At 39.2% G+C, this 12,600-nt stretch overlaps 2 protein-coding genes across 2 annotated transcripts; both read left to right on the top strand.

Moving 5' to 3' along the window:
* The first annotated feature begins 1,001 nt into the window (after positions 1-1,001).
* Positions 1,002-1,307, top strand: LOC147497325 (uncharacterized). The gene has a single exon (XM_086562840.1). It carries the CDS (start codon positions 1,002-1,004, stop codon positions 1,305-1,307), a length of 306 nt encoding a protein of 101 aa, XP_086418966.1.
* A 7,132-nt stretch (positions 1,308-8,439) lies between these two features.
* Positions 8,440-11,288, top strand: LOC147497326 (uncharacterized). Its single transcript, XM_086562841.1, has 3 exons — positions 8,440-8,570; positions 9,807-10,491; positions 11,013-11,288. Exons 1-3 carry the CDS (start codon positions 8,440-8,442, stop codon positions 11,286-11,288), a joined length of 1,092 nt encoding a protein of 363 aa, XP_086418967.1.
* The last annotated feature ends 1,312 nt before the right edge of the window (positions 11,289-12,600 follow it).

Consider the following 12,600-nt stretch of genomic DNA (forward strand, 5'->3'; position numbering starts at 1 on the left):
TAGCTATATAAAAGCATATGATATGAACAGCAAAAGTTTATTGTTATATTGGGACTACAATACATCAATCTACATGTAAAAAGGCTTTCCTTATTCATGGGTCACAGTAGTAAGCATAGTCATAGCTTTCATGTAGTCAATCCTTTGTTCATTTGATATTGGATGCTGCCTTACTTTTAGCTTTATTTGGTTTTCCTTTTCTTCCTTGAGAATTATTATCCATGGAAGATCGAATAATAATGATCGAGTACTAAGAGTAAATAGAAGGATACTAATTCATTTCACTTTTTGTTGTGTAGTTTTAGAAACATACACCGATTGCGAAGTGCTTCAATTCTCTAAGTAAAATCTTGCTAGTATGCGTCTTGAACCTTGCAGGAAGCAAAGTATTATGAAAGGAAAAAAAAAATCTTCGCGTGTTTTGTTTGTTCTATTCTTCTTGTGCCCGCTCAAATGCTCAATGAACAATTTTTTTCGTTTTTCCCCTCGTGGTCTTTGTGGGAAATAGCATGCGAAGTAACTTATTTTGTAATTATTTTTGCAGAAAAAGCCGAGGCAAAGAAGGTGGTATGTATTCCAAAGACCAGAAGCTGCTAACAAATGGCGAGCCAAGTGGAGAAGTTGTTCCATCGACCTCTGGGCATGGAGAAAGTATGGTCAGAAACCAATCAAAGGTTCTCCTTATCCTAGGTATGTATATCCTATGAATGTCACATTAATTAATTTGTAAAGTATCCAATAAACAAATATAACAGTTTTTTTTTTTGTGACCAAAACACCAAACATGCATTCTCATCTCATTCAGCCAGCTATTACTATTCTCTTAAGTTCATGAATTAATACGTAACTACTTCTTTCGATCATCTATTACAAAGTATTTAGGCATTCATTAATTTAAGCTGTAATATCACGAACTATGATCCAGGGGATATTATAGATGCAGGAGCTCGAAAGGTTGCTCGGCCAGGAAACAAGTAGAACGAAGTCGAACTGATCCAAACATGTTGGTAATCACCTATACCTCTGAACATAATCACCCATGGCCAACACAAAGAAATGCACTTGCTGGCTCAACACGAACACAGCCACCAAAGAACAATGCTGCTTCAAAGTGCTCATCATCTCCTCAAACTTCATCAAAACCCAAAAGTTTGAAGGAAGAACATAAAGATAATGTCAGCAATGCTATGTCCATATTTGTGGTCGACGGGTCAATAAATGTGAGCTCTATTCCTATAAAAGAGGAGATTGAATATGTACATGAGGAGGCAATTGAAATGGATGATCAAGATGGTTTGGAAATATGAAAATATGAATTTACATATGCAAATATGAAGTTACATATGTGCATACAAATTTACATATGCAAATATGAAATTTCATAGACATTTTTTCTGACAACTGCAAGGTGACACAGGTTATGTAAATATGAATTTTCATATGTAAGTATAAATATAAATTTTCTTATGAAAAAAATTTTTATATGAAAATTTAAATTTAAATAGGTTAAAAAGATTGTGTAATTTTATATTGTCATATGTAAATACAAATTTACATAGGATGATGTCAGCCCGGTTTGTCCTTAAGCCAAAATTATAAGTAAAGATTGATGACGTCAGCCCGGTTTTTACAAGGGTATTTTGGTCTGTTTGGGTATTTTTAAAAAATAGGGGGTTTTTATGGGTTAGTACGTAATGAGGGGGTTTTTATGCTGGTTATGTATCAACAAGGGAGATTAAACCTAAAATCTGCTTTCTTATAATACATTTAAAAGTAGATACCTGCAATGGACCTCAACGACTAACTGCCGTGAAGATGATTCGCTTTTAGACACGCCAATATTTTGTATCACATTTGTTTCACATTTCATTCAATACTTAAGGGTGTGTTTGTTTTTTGGTTTTTGTAAGCGCTTGCCATTTATTCTCAGTGTAACGCTTGCCACTTGTTCTCACTGTAAGTGGTGGGTCACATTTTTTTTTGGGGTTTGTTTTTCAAGTTAGACCCTCTTTATGATATACTTTTGCTACTTATAAATATAGTACAAAATATCGAGATATATTGCAATAAATATTGAAATTTCAACAAAATAATATATAAATATCACAATATGTTTAGAGATATATAAGACTGCAAATATTGGTGATATTTCTATGATATTTACAATTTTTACGATATTTGAGGATATTTGGCGATAATTTGTACAGGTAACAAATTTATTTAATATTTATTATTATATTTTGGGTTAATTAGACTAAACCCCCCATTTTATATACATATTTAGACTAAACCCCCCATTTTATGATTCCTTAGACATAAATCCCCATTCTGTTTTCTCCCCATCACACCAACGTCAATATTTTACTTAATACCCTAGCTGCCTTTCCCCAACTTGAAATAAATCTAGTAACATTCGTTCTGTTTCACACTCCCCTTTCTTTATAAATCTATCAATACATACCAACCAAACACAAGTCCTTAATGCATAGCAACATAAAACCATCTACCACACCAGAAGCAAGAACCGAAGCAGATACATCATTCTAGATGGTGAGAAAATACAGATTCATTCCAAAATAGTGTAGTTGGCAAAAGAAAAGGATCAGATGCCTCCATAATGATTTCGCCTTTCAACTAAGATACATTAGTTTGCTAATTAATAGATTTTAAAAGTTTAGATTAATAACCAGATGCATAAGGATTTTGGTCTTGAAACTACACATGTACTTTACTTTTCAACAGAAAACAACTATCTAAACACCTAAATGCAAGTTATACTGTCCAAAAAGCAAGGCTAGCTGCTTAATTATCAGTCTAAGCAACTAGAAACAACCCACAAATTTGTTTCGAACTCCAGATCGTTGGGCTTCAAGAGACAATTGTTTAGCCTCTCTACAAGTTAAACTGAGCTCAAATCAGTTGCTTCAGAAATATGTCAAGTTATCGATTCAAGGTGACATATAACGTATTAAAGCAATCTTAAAAGAGAGAAACAACATTATTTCACAACAATGTTTGAGAATTTTTCCACTATTCAAGCCAAAAGCAGGCCTACAAGATTCCAGCTTTGCTTAATTTGAATATTATTAAAAGGTGGTGAAATCATTATGATTTTCCCCAAGGCTTAAGTTCAACTTGTAAACATTTACCCAGAATCATTGATGGTTAAATCTAAAAACATTTTCCCAGAATTAGGAGTTCAAAGTAAATCCAGTTGAACTTCACATTCTAGAATAAGCTAACTGTATAAAAAAAAATGCTTTTCTTTTGCAAAATCAGTTGCCAACTGTGAGTGTTTGCTAACTAAAAAACAATTTTGCTATTCTTCTAAACCAAATGTGTCTATTCTCGTAACCAATTTTGGTTGTCGAAGATGAACTAATTCATGACCATCGAAAGAACATGACGTCTACAATAACCGTTAAAATGTGGTGAAAACATTAAATAGTTCTCCTACGCCTTTGCATTAAAAATAATAAGAAATTTTGGTATATCTAGACCGCAAAATTTACAGCAAACACAAAGTGGTAAACCTTTAATAACATTCAGTTTCAAACTTTTGTGTCGTAGCTTACACTAAACACAAGGCCCAACAAGGGCAGTTAGGGTATTAAGTAAAATATTGACATTGGTGTGATGGGGAGAAAATAGAATGGGGGTTTATGTCTAAGGAATCATAAAATAGGGGGTTTAGTCTAAACATGTATATAAAATGGGGGGTTTAGTCTAATTAACCCTTATATTTCAAATAAATATAAATGATATCAGGGAGTAACTCTCAGGGACAAAAATGTCGAAAAAGTAACTCTCAAGGACACCTTTTTATTTTTGTAACTCTCAAGGATTGGGTAGATGAAAGGTCAAGTATACCCTTGACACGAAATAAAAAACGGATCAGGTAGATGAAATGTCAAGTATACCCCTGACACAAAATAATTAACGGCCGGCCCAGACGAAACGACCTGGTGTATTTAGTATGAACATTGAATGTTCACAGTCCTTGGGTTGAACATCGAATGTTCATACCCTTTTAGGTATGAACATTCAATGGTCACAGTCCTTGGGTATGAATATTGATTGGGTATGAACATTCAATGTTCATAGTCTTTTGGATATGAACATTCAATGTTCATAGTGAACATTCAATTTTCATAGTCCTTTGGGTATGAATATTGATTGGGTATGAATATTCAATGTTCATAGTCTTTTAGGTATGAACATTTGATGTTTATAGTCTTTTAGGTATGAACATTGATTGAGTATGAACATTCAATGTTCATAGTCTTTTGGGTATGAACATTCGATGTTCATAGTCCTTGGTCCTTTGGGTATGAACATTCAATCTTTATAGTATTTGGGTATGAACATTGATTGGGTATGAATATTGAATGTTCATATTGTATAAGGTACATTCACCTATTTGGATATGAACAATCATTGTTCATACACTAGCATGAGGTATTAACACTCATTGTTCATAGTAAAATGACAGAAAGGGTAAAATTGGAAAATATTTATTTTAAATCTGGACCATTTGTCCTTGAGAGTTATTTTCACGAAAGGGTATAACTGGCATTTAAAAAAAATAAAATGGCCGGGCCAACTTATTTTGTCTTTGAGGGTTACTAAATTTGAAATTGTGGGTTCGTGAGTTACTAATTGCTAGAATTTGTTCTTGTGAGTTACTCACCAAAAACCGTGTCCTCTAGACTTCATTTTCTCCAAAATTGGGTGTTAGGCCCAATTTTTTGAAATGATATATCAAGAAATATCCACAATATCTATGATATTTATCGATATTTTAGATATATCCATAATATTTGTGTATGAAACAATGTCAAATATCCCTAAATAGGGAGATATATCCACTATACATATCCATAAATAAAGAGTTGATATTTTGACATATGCTGATATTTTGTACTATGCTTATAAGTGCCAAAAGTGTAACTAACAAAAGTTGACTTATAGAAACTTATAATTAGTAAACACCTATATATAGCAAAAAACAAACACCCTCTTAACATACTCTGACTGCATACGAGTTGATACTCTACGATGACTTAACATAACCACCTTCACCCCCACCCACCTCAACTTTTTCTTCTCTTCCTCAGTTCCTCTCCATTTTCTCTTTGCAATACTCTTCTAGTTCGTTCTCTACATGTTGCCTACATGTTACTGCTGTCTCTAACAACAATTAACCCAAGATACTGCTATTTAAAAACCCATCCTTGTTTTCTCTCTAAGTACATATGTCAGATTATATAAATGACTAAAATGAGAGAGAGAGAACACTTTATCTGATATTTTTATTTTTTTGAGTTTCGCACTTTTTGGTTATATTGAATTGGGAAAGTATTAGTAACTCTAAGAGCACTTTATCTGATATTTTTATCATTTTTTATGTTAACATCCTAGTCTAGCTCGATTTTTTATATTAGTGTCTTGGGTTGAAAGACTTCTTATGGTATCTCTTCTAAATGCTCGACTTTATGTACATGAAGTTTTTGAAATAGATTAAGAGGCTAGTTGTTAACCAAATACATTCCTTGCTCTTAGTGGTTTCTTGATGTCCCTAACCAAAGTATTAACAAGTCTTTATTGCTTTTTCATAACATGAGATTATGTATTACGCGAGTAGTACTAGACAAAAGGTTTTCCGATTTGATCTTATCTTCGGCATCATACACAAACTTTTTTTTTTCACACCAGAAAAAAAAAACAAAAACTGAGGTATTTTGGACATCACTGGATCCACGTCGCTCTACTCCCAGTCTCTTTCCTTCAGATTTGTCCCATCCTCAGTAGAGGGTTAGGTTGCTTGGAGGTGCGGTTAGCACTGATCCATCCTTTGTCAGGGGCCTTGCTCGAAAGCATGTTGAAAAGGTTATGACTTTGATGGACCGTTTAGCTATGTTGGAAGATCCTTAGTGTGAGTTAGCGCTTTCACGAGCTTGTGTGGGGCTCTCTAAGTTGGTCTTTGCGATTCGTACTTGTCCACCATCGCTTTTCAGAGAGGCATCTAAGACTTTTGATCGGCATCTCCGCAGTGTTCTCCAGGGTATTGTGGTTTCTGATGGTCCTAGATTCGGTGATCTGCAGTGGCGTTTATCGACACTCCCATTACGTCTTGGTGGGTTAGGTATCTATTGTGCCTCTAATGTCTCTACTTTTACTTTTGTGGCCTCCCATTGTCAGACTTCTGAGTTTTAGAACCACATTCTTAAGAGTTGTGGCCCAGTGCCTGTTGATGCGATTCTTGATGTTGCTAGCAGTGCATTGAATCTCTGTCTACCCGATCTTGACCTTAATTCCCTGGTTGTGAATGCTACCATCCCCTCAAAATCACAAAAAGTTTTGGCGGAAGCGTTCTACGGTAAGATTGTTGATGGTCTTGAGAGGGAGTTTGAATTATCTGCTCGTCAAAAAGCAGTCATTGGATGCTTGCAGTCAGAACACGCAAAGTATTTTCTACTAGCTATTCTGATGGAGGGACTTGGACAGCGTATGTCGCCGGTGGAGTATCGTTATATTCTTCGGTATCGTCTCATGATTACTTTGTACTCTGACGGTGGTTTATGCCCTGTTTGCAAAAAGAGTAGACTGGATGCTTTCGGGGACCATGCAGCACACTGTCGACACTTTCCAGGTTTCAAATATTGACATGATCATGTCAGAGACATTTTATGTGATGCATTTTGGAGGGCTGGGGTACAAGTAAAGAAGGAGGCTCCCGTCAATTTTCTCACTGATCCGAATGAGGGAAGATCGACACTTTGGCCTGCGGATGTATTGATCTATAGTTGGTCTGAGGGGAGGCATGCATGTGTTGATGTAACTGGAGCCTCTCCGTTGGTAGGGATTGGGAATGGAGTCTTTGCGGTAGGTGACGCAGCTAATAGAGCTGCAGCAAGAAAGATTGAGAAAGACGAGGAGGCTTGTAGGGCTAACTAGCATTGTTTCAATCCGTTCAGTTTCGACACTTTTGGTTTCTTGGCACAACAATCTATTGAGTTCCTTAAGAGATTGCAGAAAGTTATGGACTGCAACGTAATGACAGCTGGTTCTAACGAGTTTGTATTTAGGAGGATAGGATTTTCCATTCAGAAAGGATTTGCGGCGCAGCTTGTTGCACGCTTGTCCTAATTATTTGTAAAACTCGTTATCATTATCAATAAAATTTCCAAAAAAAAAAAAAAAAAAAATGGTAGGAGAAGCAGCTAAAAGAGAAGCGACAGGGAAGATGGAGAAGCATGAAGAAGCTTGCAGGGCTAACCAGCATTGTTTCATTCCATTTAGTTTTGACATTTTCGGTTTTTGGAACAACAACTTGTTGAGCTCTCAAGCGTCTTCAGAAACTTATGGATAGTAACGTTATGACAGCTAGTTCTAACGAGTTTATTTTTAAAATGATAGGATTTGCTATTCATGAAAGGACTTGCGACGCAGCTTGTTGCACGCTTGCCCTAATTATGTGTAAAATTCATTATCATTATGAATAAAATTTCCACTTAAAAAAAAAAAAAAAAAAAAAACACTAACAACAACAACAAGAGAATTTTGTACTTGTACTTATTTACTTGGATCAGAATAAACACTTTGGGATTTCTGAATCAAATCACAATATCATGTACTAGATAAATCCTAAATATAAAAAGCAACGGAACCATCATAGTAAACTTTTTTTTGAACTCTACAGAAAAGAAGGGTGGTATCTTGGTTACAAAATTCAAGTGTTGTTTTTAGAAAGCTAAGGAGATGATGAAGATGTGCTATGCTGTGTAGATCTGGGGACAACATTTACTAGCGGTGTGACTTGTGACAAGGATCACAAGAAGATATTTACAATTGGCCTACACAAAGGGAAGGGAAAAAAGCCCCTATTGAATTTCATAAATGGCTGAGTATGTGTTTTTATTTATGGTTTTGCCTATATAACTGTAACCAGCAATTACGGTTCGCTTTGTAAGAAAAACACATTATGTTGGAACAACGTATTATTTTATTATGTTCACTACTTATTTCTATCATATTTTAAATGTGTTCATGCTATCTGTAGTGGCCCAATAATGAGAAGTGGACTAGGTCAACAGGATAAGGAATGGAATGTAACATAATAGGGGAATTCGAGGAGTAGGGAATCGTGACTGCGGAACCCTAGACCGCAAATGTGGCATATGTACGACAAGAAGGGGAACTGAGAGATGAGAAGATAGGTGTACGATCCAGATGAAGGGGGGAAGGGGTATAAAAAGAAGAGGATGTCGAGAAGAAGGGGAGGCCGCATAGTGAGTGAGAGAGAGAAGCGGAAGAGAAAAGAAAAGAGGGAGAAAATAGACTTGGTTCTAGAGCAAATTTAGTTTTTCGATTTGTATATGGGTTTTGAGGTTCATACATTTGGTGCCGTCTGTGGGGACAGATCAGAGCAAGTCAGAAATGGCACCGAAAGTGAAGAGAGAGGTGGGGAGACCAAGGAGGGTAGTGGTGCAAGAGCCAACACCGGAGGCGGTGATTGATGAGAAGGGAGATCAGGAAGAGGAGCCTGTAACAGAAGAGACCCAGCTTATGTGAGAAGAGATTGTGAGGCTGAGAGAGGAGAACGACGAACTGAGAAGAGAAGAAGAAGGGGAAGAAGCAAGTGAGGAGTTTGATGATGAGGAGGGTGGGCTGGATATCGTCGAAAACCCGGTGGTTGGCTTGACCATGGATCAAGTTCAAGAGATGATAGACAATGATAGAGAGGCGAATCGGCAGCAGGTGAAGGATCGGGGCGGTTGTGAATGGCTAGTCAAGTGGTGGCCGAACTGAACTGCAATCCACTAGCAGACGCCATCTGGGAGTCAGAGGTCCCAAAGCATTTCAATCAGCCGAGGTTTGAAAGATATGATGGCAAAGGAGACCCGACGGATCACATACATCATTTCCGACAACAGATGCCTTTTTGGCAAGAGGCTCGGTATGATGGGCTACGGTGTATGATGTTCTCAGCTAGTTTTAAAGGAGGGGCGTCGGATTGGTATTACAGATTACCAGTGGGAAGCATAAGTAATTTCTAAGAGTTGGAACAAGCGTTCATAGACCACTTCATACACCAGAAAAGGCGAGTGGTGGATATCGCGGCGTTGTTCAACGTTTGACAAAGATCCGCGGAATCAGTTAGAGAGTACCTATGTCGATTCAAGGTTGAGACATTGAAGGTTGAAAATTTGGATGAGAGAACCATGGTGATTGCATTTGAAAGAGGATTGCGTCCAGGGACAGGAGTGCATCAGTCCGTGGCGAAGAATGAGATCGCGACCTTGCACGAGCTATATCCGCGGGTGGAAAAATATATAAGGTATGAGGACACTATGCATAAGGATACTAGGAGGTCAGGGAAGGTAGTGTTAGCTTTAGAGGAAGACAAGGAGCACCGAAGAACAGAGACCTCAGGAAAAGAAAGCGGGGGGTATCGTGGATACCCCATGGGCAGAAAGAAGCCGGGAGGGGATTCGAAGGGAGAACAGGGAGAGGAAGTCATACCACAAGATAGAGATGACACCGCTGAATAGACCCTTGGGTGAGATTTTACCCTTGATTAAGAACCTGCAGGGATATGAAGGGCCGCGGAGCACACCGATAGAAATACCGGATAAACCTTTTTGCGCATGTTACCAGATACAAAATCGTGAGACTAACGACTGTTACGCACTAAAGTGGTTGGTGGAAAAAGGGAGGATGAGGGAGTTTGTAAGGGGCACAGAGAATGAGGAGCGCTTGCCGTGCCAGGACTGAATATTGGGAACTATTAATGTGATTTTTAGTGGGGAGGTTCTAAGTTATAACACTCATAGAGATAAGGTAAGGAGAACCGGGAGCATCCAGCAGATCAATGAAAGGACAGATAGGTCGCGACCAAGGGTAGGGTCAGCGGAGGACAGAGACATGATTGTCTTTTGTAGTGCGGATCTACGAGCTGTGGATTCCCCCCATGAAGACGTGTTGGTCATCACAGTAGCAATGAACAACTATATGGTGAAGAGGGTGTTGATTGACTGTGGTACTGCAGTGGATCTGTTATTCAAAGGAGCTTTGGAAGAAATGGGAATTGATCTTAGGCAACTGAGGCCTCTGCGAACCAATTTATATGGGTTCAATGGAAGTATGACAGAGCCCATGGGAGAACTCTTATTGCCTGTGACAACAAGTCTAGTGACGGTCTTTGCCTGGTTTATGGTGGTGGATTATGCTTCTCAGTACAACGCAATTTTAGGGAGGCGGTGGATTCATGAGGTGAAGGCTGTCCCCTCGACGTATTACCAGGTGATACGATTTTCCACCCTGACTGGCATGTATGAAGTTCGCGGCGATCAGGTGATTGCCAAGAACAGTTATCGGGGTACAGTGAAACAATTGATCTGCAGACCAAAAGGAGAGACTTCAAACCCTAGGAAGAGGCAAGCATATCAATTACAGTGTGCCTTGGTAGAGGGGGAGGAGGAGTCAACGGTGGGTCCGTAGACACTTGATGAGAGATTGAAATAGTGAATATTGGGGAGGGGGAGGAAGAGAGGTTCACGTCGGTAGGGTCCAGTTTACCAGAGGAGTGGAAGAGTAAGTTGATATAGTTCTTGTCCGAAAATAAAGATGTCTTTGCTTGGGTAATTGAGGATGTTACGGGATTAGACCCAGGGTTCGCATGTCATCGGTTACATATGAAGGAAGATGCTAAGCCAGTGAGGCAAAGGATGCGAAGCATTAAACCAAAGTATGCCGAGGGAATTTGAGAAGAGGTCACGAGGCTAAAAGGAGCTGGGATAATACGAGAAGTGGAATTCACAGATTGGTTGTCCAATGTTGTCGCGGTACCAAAAAAGAATGGCAAAGTTTGTATGTGCGTCGATTTTACATATGTGAATTTAGACTATCCCAAGGATAGCTATCCCATGCCGTGAGTGGATGAATTGGTGGATAGAACAGCAAGATTCAAAATATTTTCGTTCATGGATGCGTTTATGGGGTATAACCAGGTCGTGATGTACAGACCGGATCAGGAGAAGACAGCCTTTGTGGTAGAAGGCGGCACATATTACTACATGATGATGACATTTGGATTGAAAAATGCCAGAGCTACTTTCCAGCAGTTGGGCGAGAAAATGTTCGAAAGCAAGATTCGGAAGGGGATTAAAATATACATTGATGACATGGTGGAAAAGAGCATGTCTGAGGAGGAGCATCTAGAGGGCTTAAGAGAGACCTTCGGGATACTACGGAAATACAATTTGAAGTTGAATCCTGAGAAATGAACATTCAGAGTGACCACGGGGAAGTTTCTGTGCTACATTGTTACTCATCGGGGAATAGATGCTAACCCCGAACAGATAAGATCCTTGGTGGAGATGCCATCACCGCAGAATGTCAAGGAAGTGCAGTGGCTAGCCGGTAGGGTCGTGGCTTTAAATAGATTTATTTCCAAGTCATCTGACAAATGCAAACCGCTGTATAGGTTACTAAGAAGTACACCAGATTTATTATGGACATCAGAATGCGAGGAGGCATTTCAAGAGTTGAAGAGGTATTTGGGCAAGGCTCCTTTGTTGTTGTGGCCAGAGCAGGGGGAGAAATTGCACTTGTATTTGGTGGCCACCGAGTATGCAGTTAGCTCAATTCTCGTTCGGCTCGTCGACAAAGTGAAGAAGTCGGTGTACTTTCAAAGCAAAACATTATTGGATGCAAAGACGCAGTATAGTAGAATTGAGAAATATGCCCAGGCATTAATCTTCTCGGCACTAAAGCTAAAACCCTACTTCGAATCACACTCAGTGGTGGTGGTGACGAAGCTGCCTCTATAACAAGCATTAAAGGCAGAGAAGTCAGGCTGAATGTTGAAATAAGCAGTGATGCTTAGTTCATACGAAATACAATATCAGATAAGAACCGCGGAGAAGGCGTAGACAGTGGCATAATTTCTGGCAGAGTTCCCCGCGGAGGATCCCACTTGGGGGGAAAAGATGGTCATGGAACCGGAGAAGGATGTAGAGCCTGACCTCCTAGACTCGTGAGATAAGAGAAATGGGTGGAGAGTATTCACAGATGGATCTATCATTGATGCATGCAGCGGCATAGGGGTTGTATTGGTTACACCTGATAATAACAGAATAGAACAGACCATGAAGCTAGGGTTCGCGGCATCCAGTAATGAAGCAGAGTATGAGGCAATGATAGCAGGATTAAGAATGGCCGAGGACTTGGGGGTGAAGGAACTGACCGTGTTTTCTGATTAAAATTTAGTGGTGTGTCAGGCAAATGGAGGGTTCGCTGCCCGGTGCCCCCGAATGACGAAGTATTTAGAGGTGGTGCACAAAAGGTCCACCAAGTTTACAAAGCTCAGATTTGTACACTTGGGTCGCGGTGAGAATATGGATGTGGACACCCTTGCGTACGTAGCGGCAACCATACCAGGGTCATAGGAACGAACGATACGAGTTGGAAGATTGGAGAAACCAAGTACAGAGGAGGTGATGGTGGTAGGTCAGATCACTAAAGAAGAAGAAGAAGGGGGGTGGATGGATCCCATTAAGTGCTTCTTGGCAAGAAAGGAGGTGACAGATAAGAAAG

The sequence above is a fragment of the Coptis chinensis genome, chromosome 5, assembly GCF_015680905.1.
Source record: "Coptis chinensis isolate HL-2020 chromosome 5, ASM1568090v1, whole genome shotgun sequence".
Taxonomy (NCBI): domain Eukaryota; kingdom Viridiplantae; phylum Streptophyta; class Magnoliopsida; order Ranunculales; family Ranunculaceae; genus Coptis; species Coptis chinensis.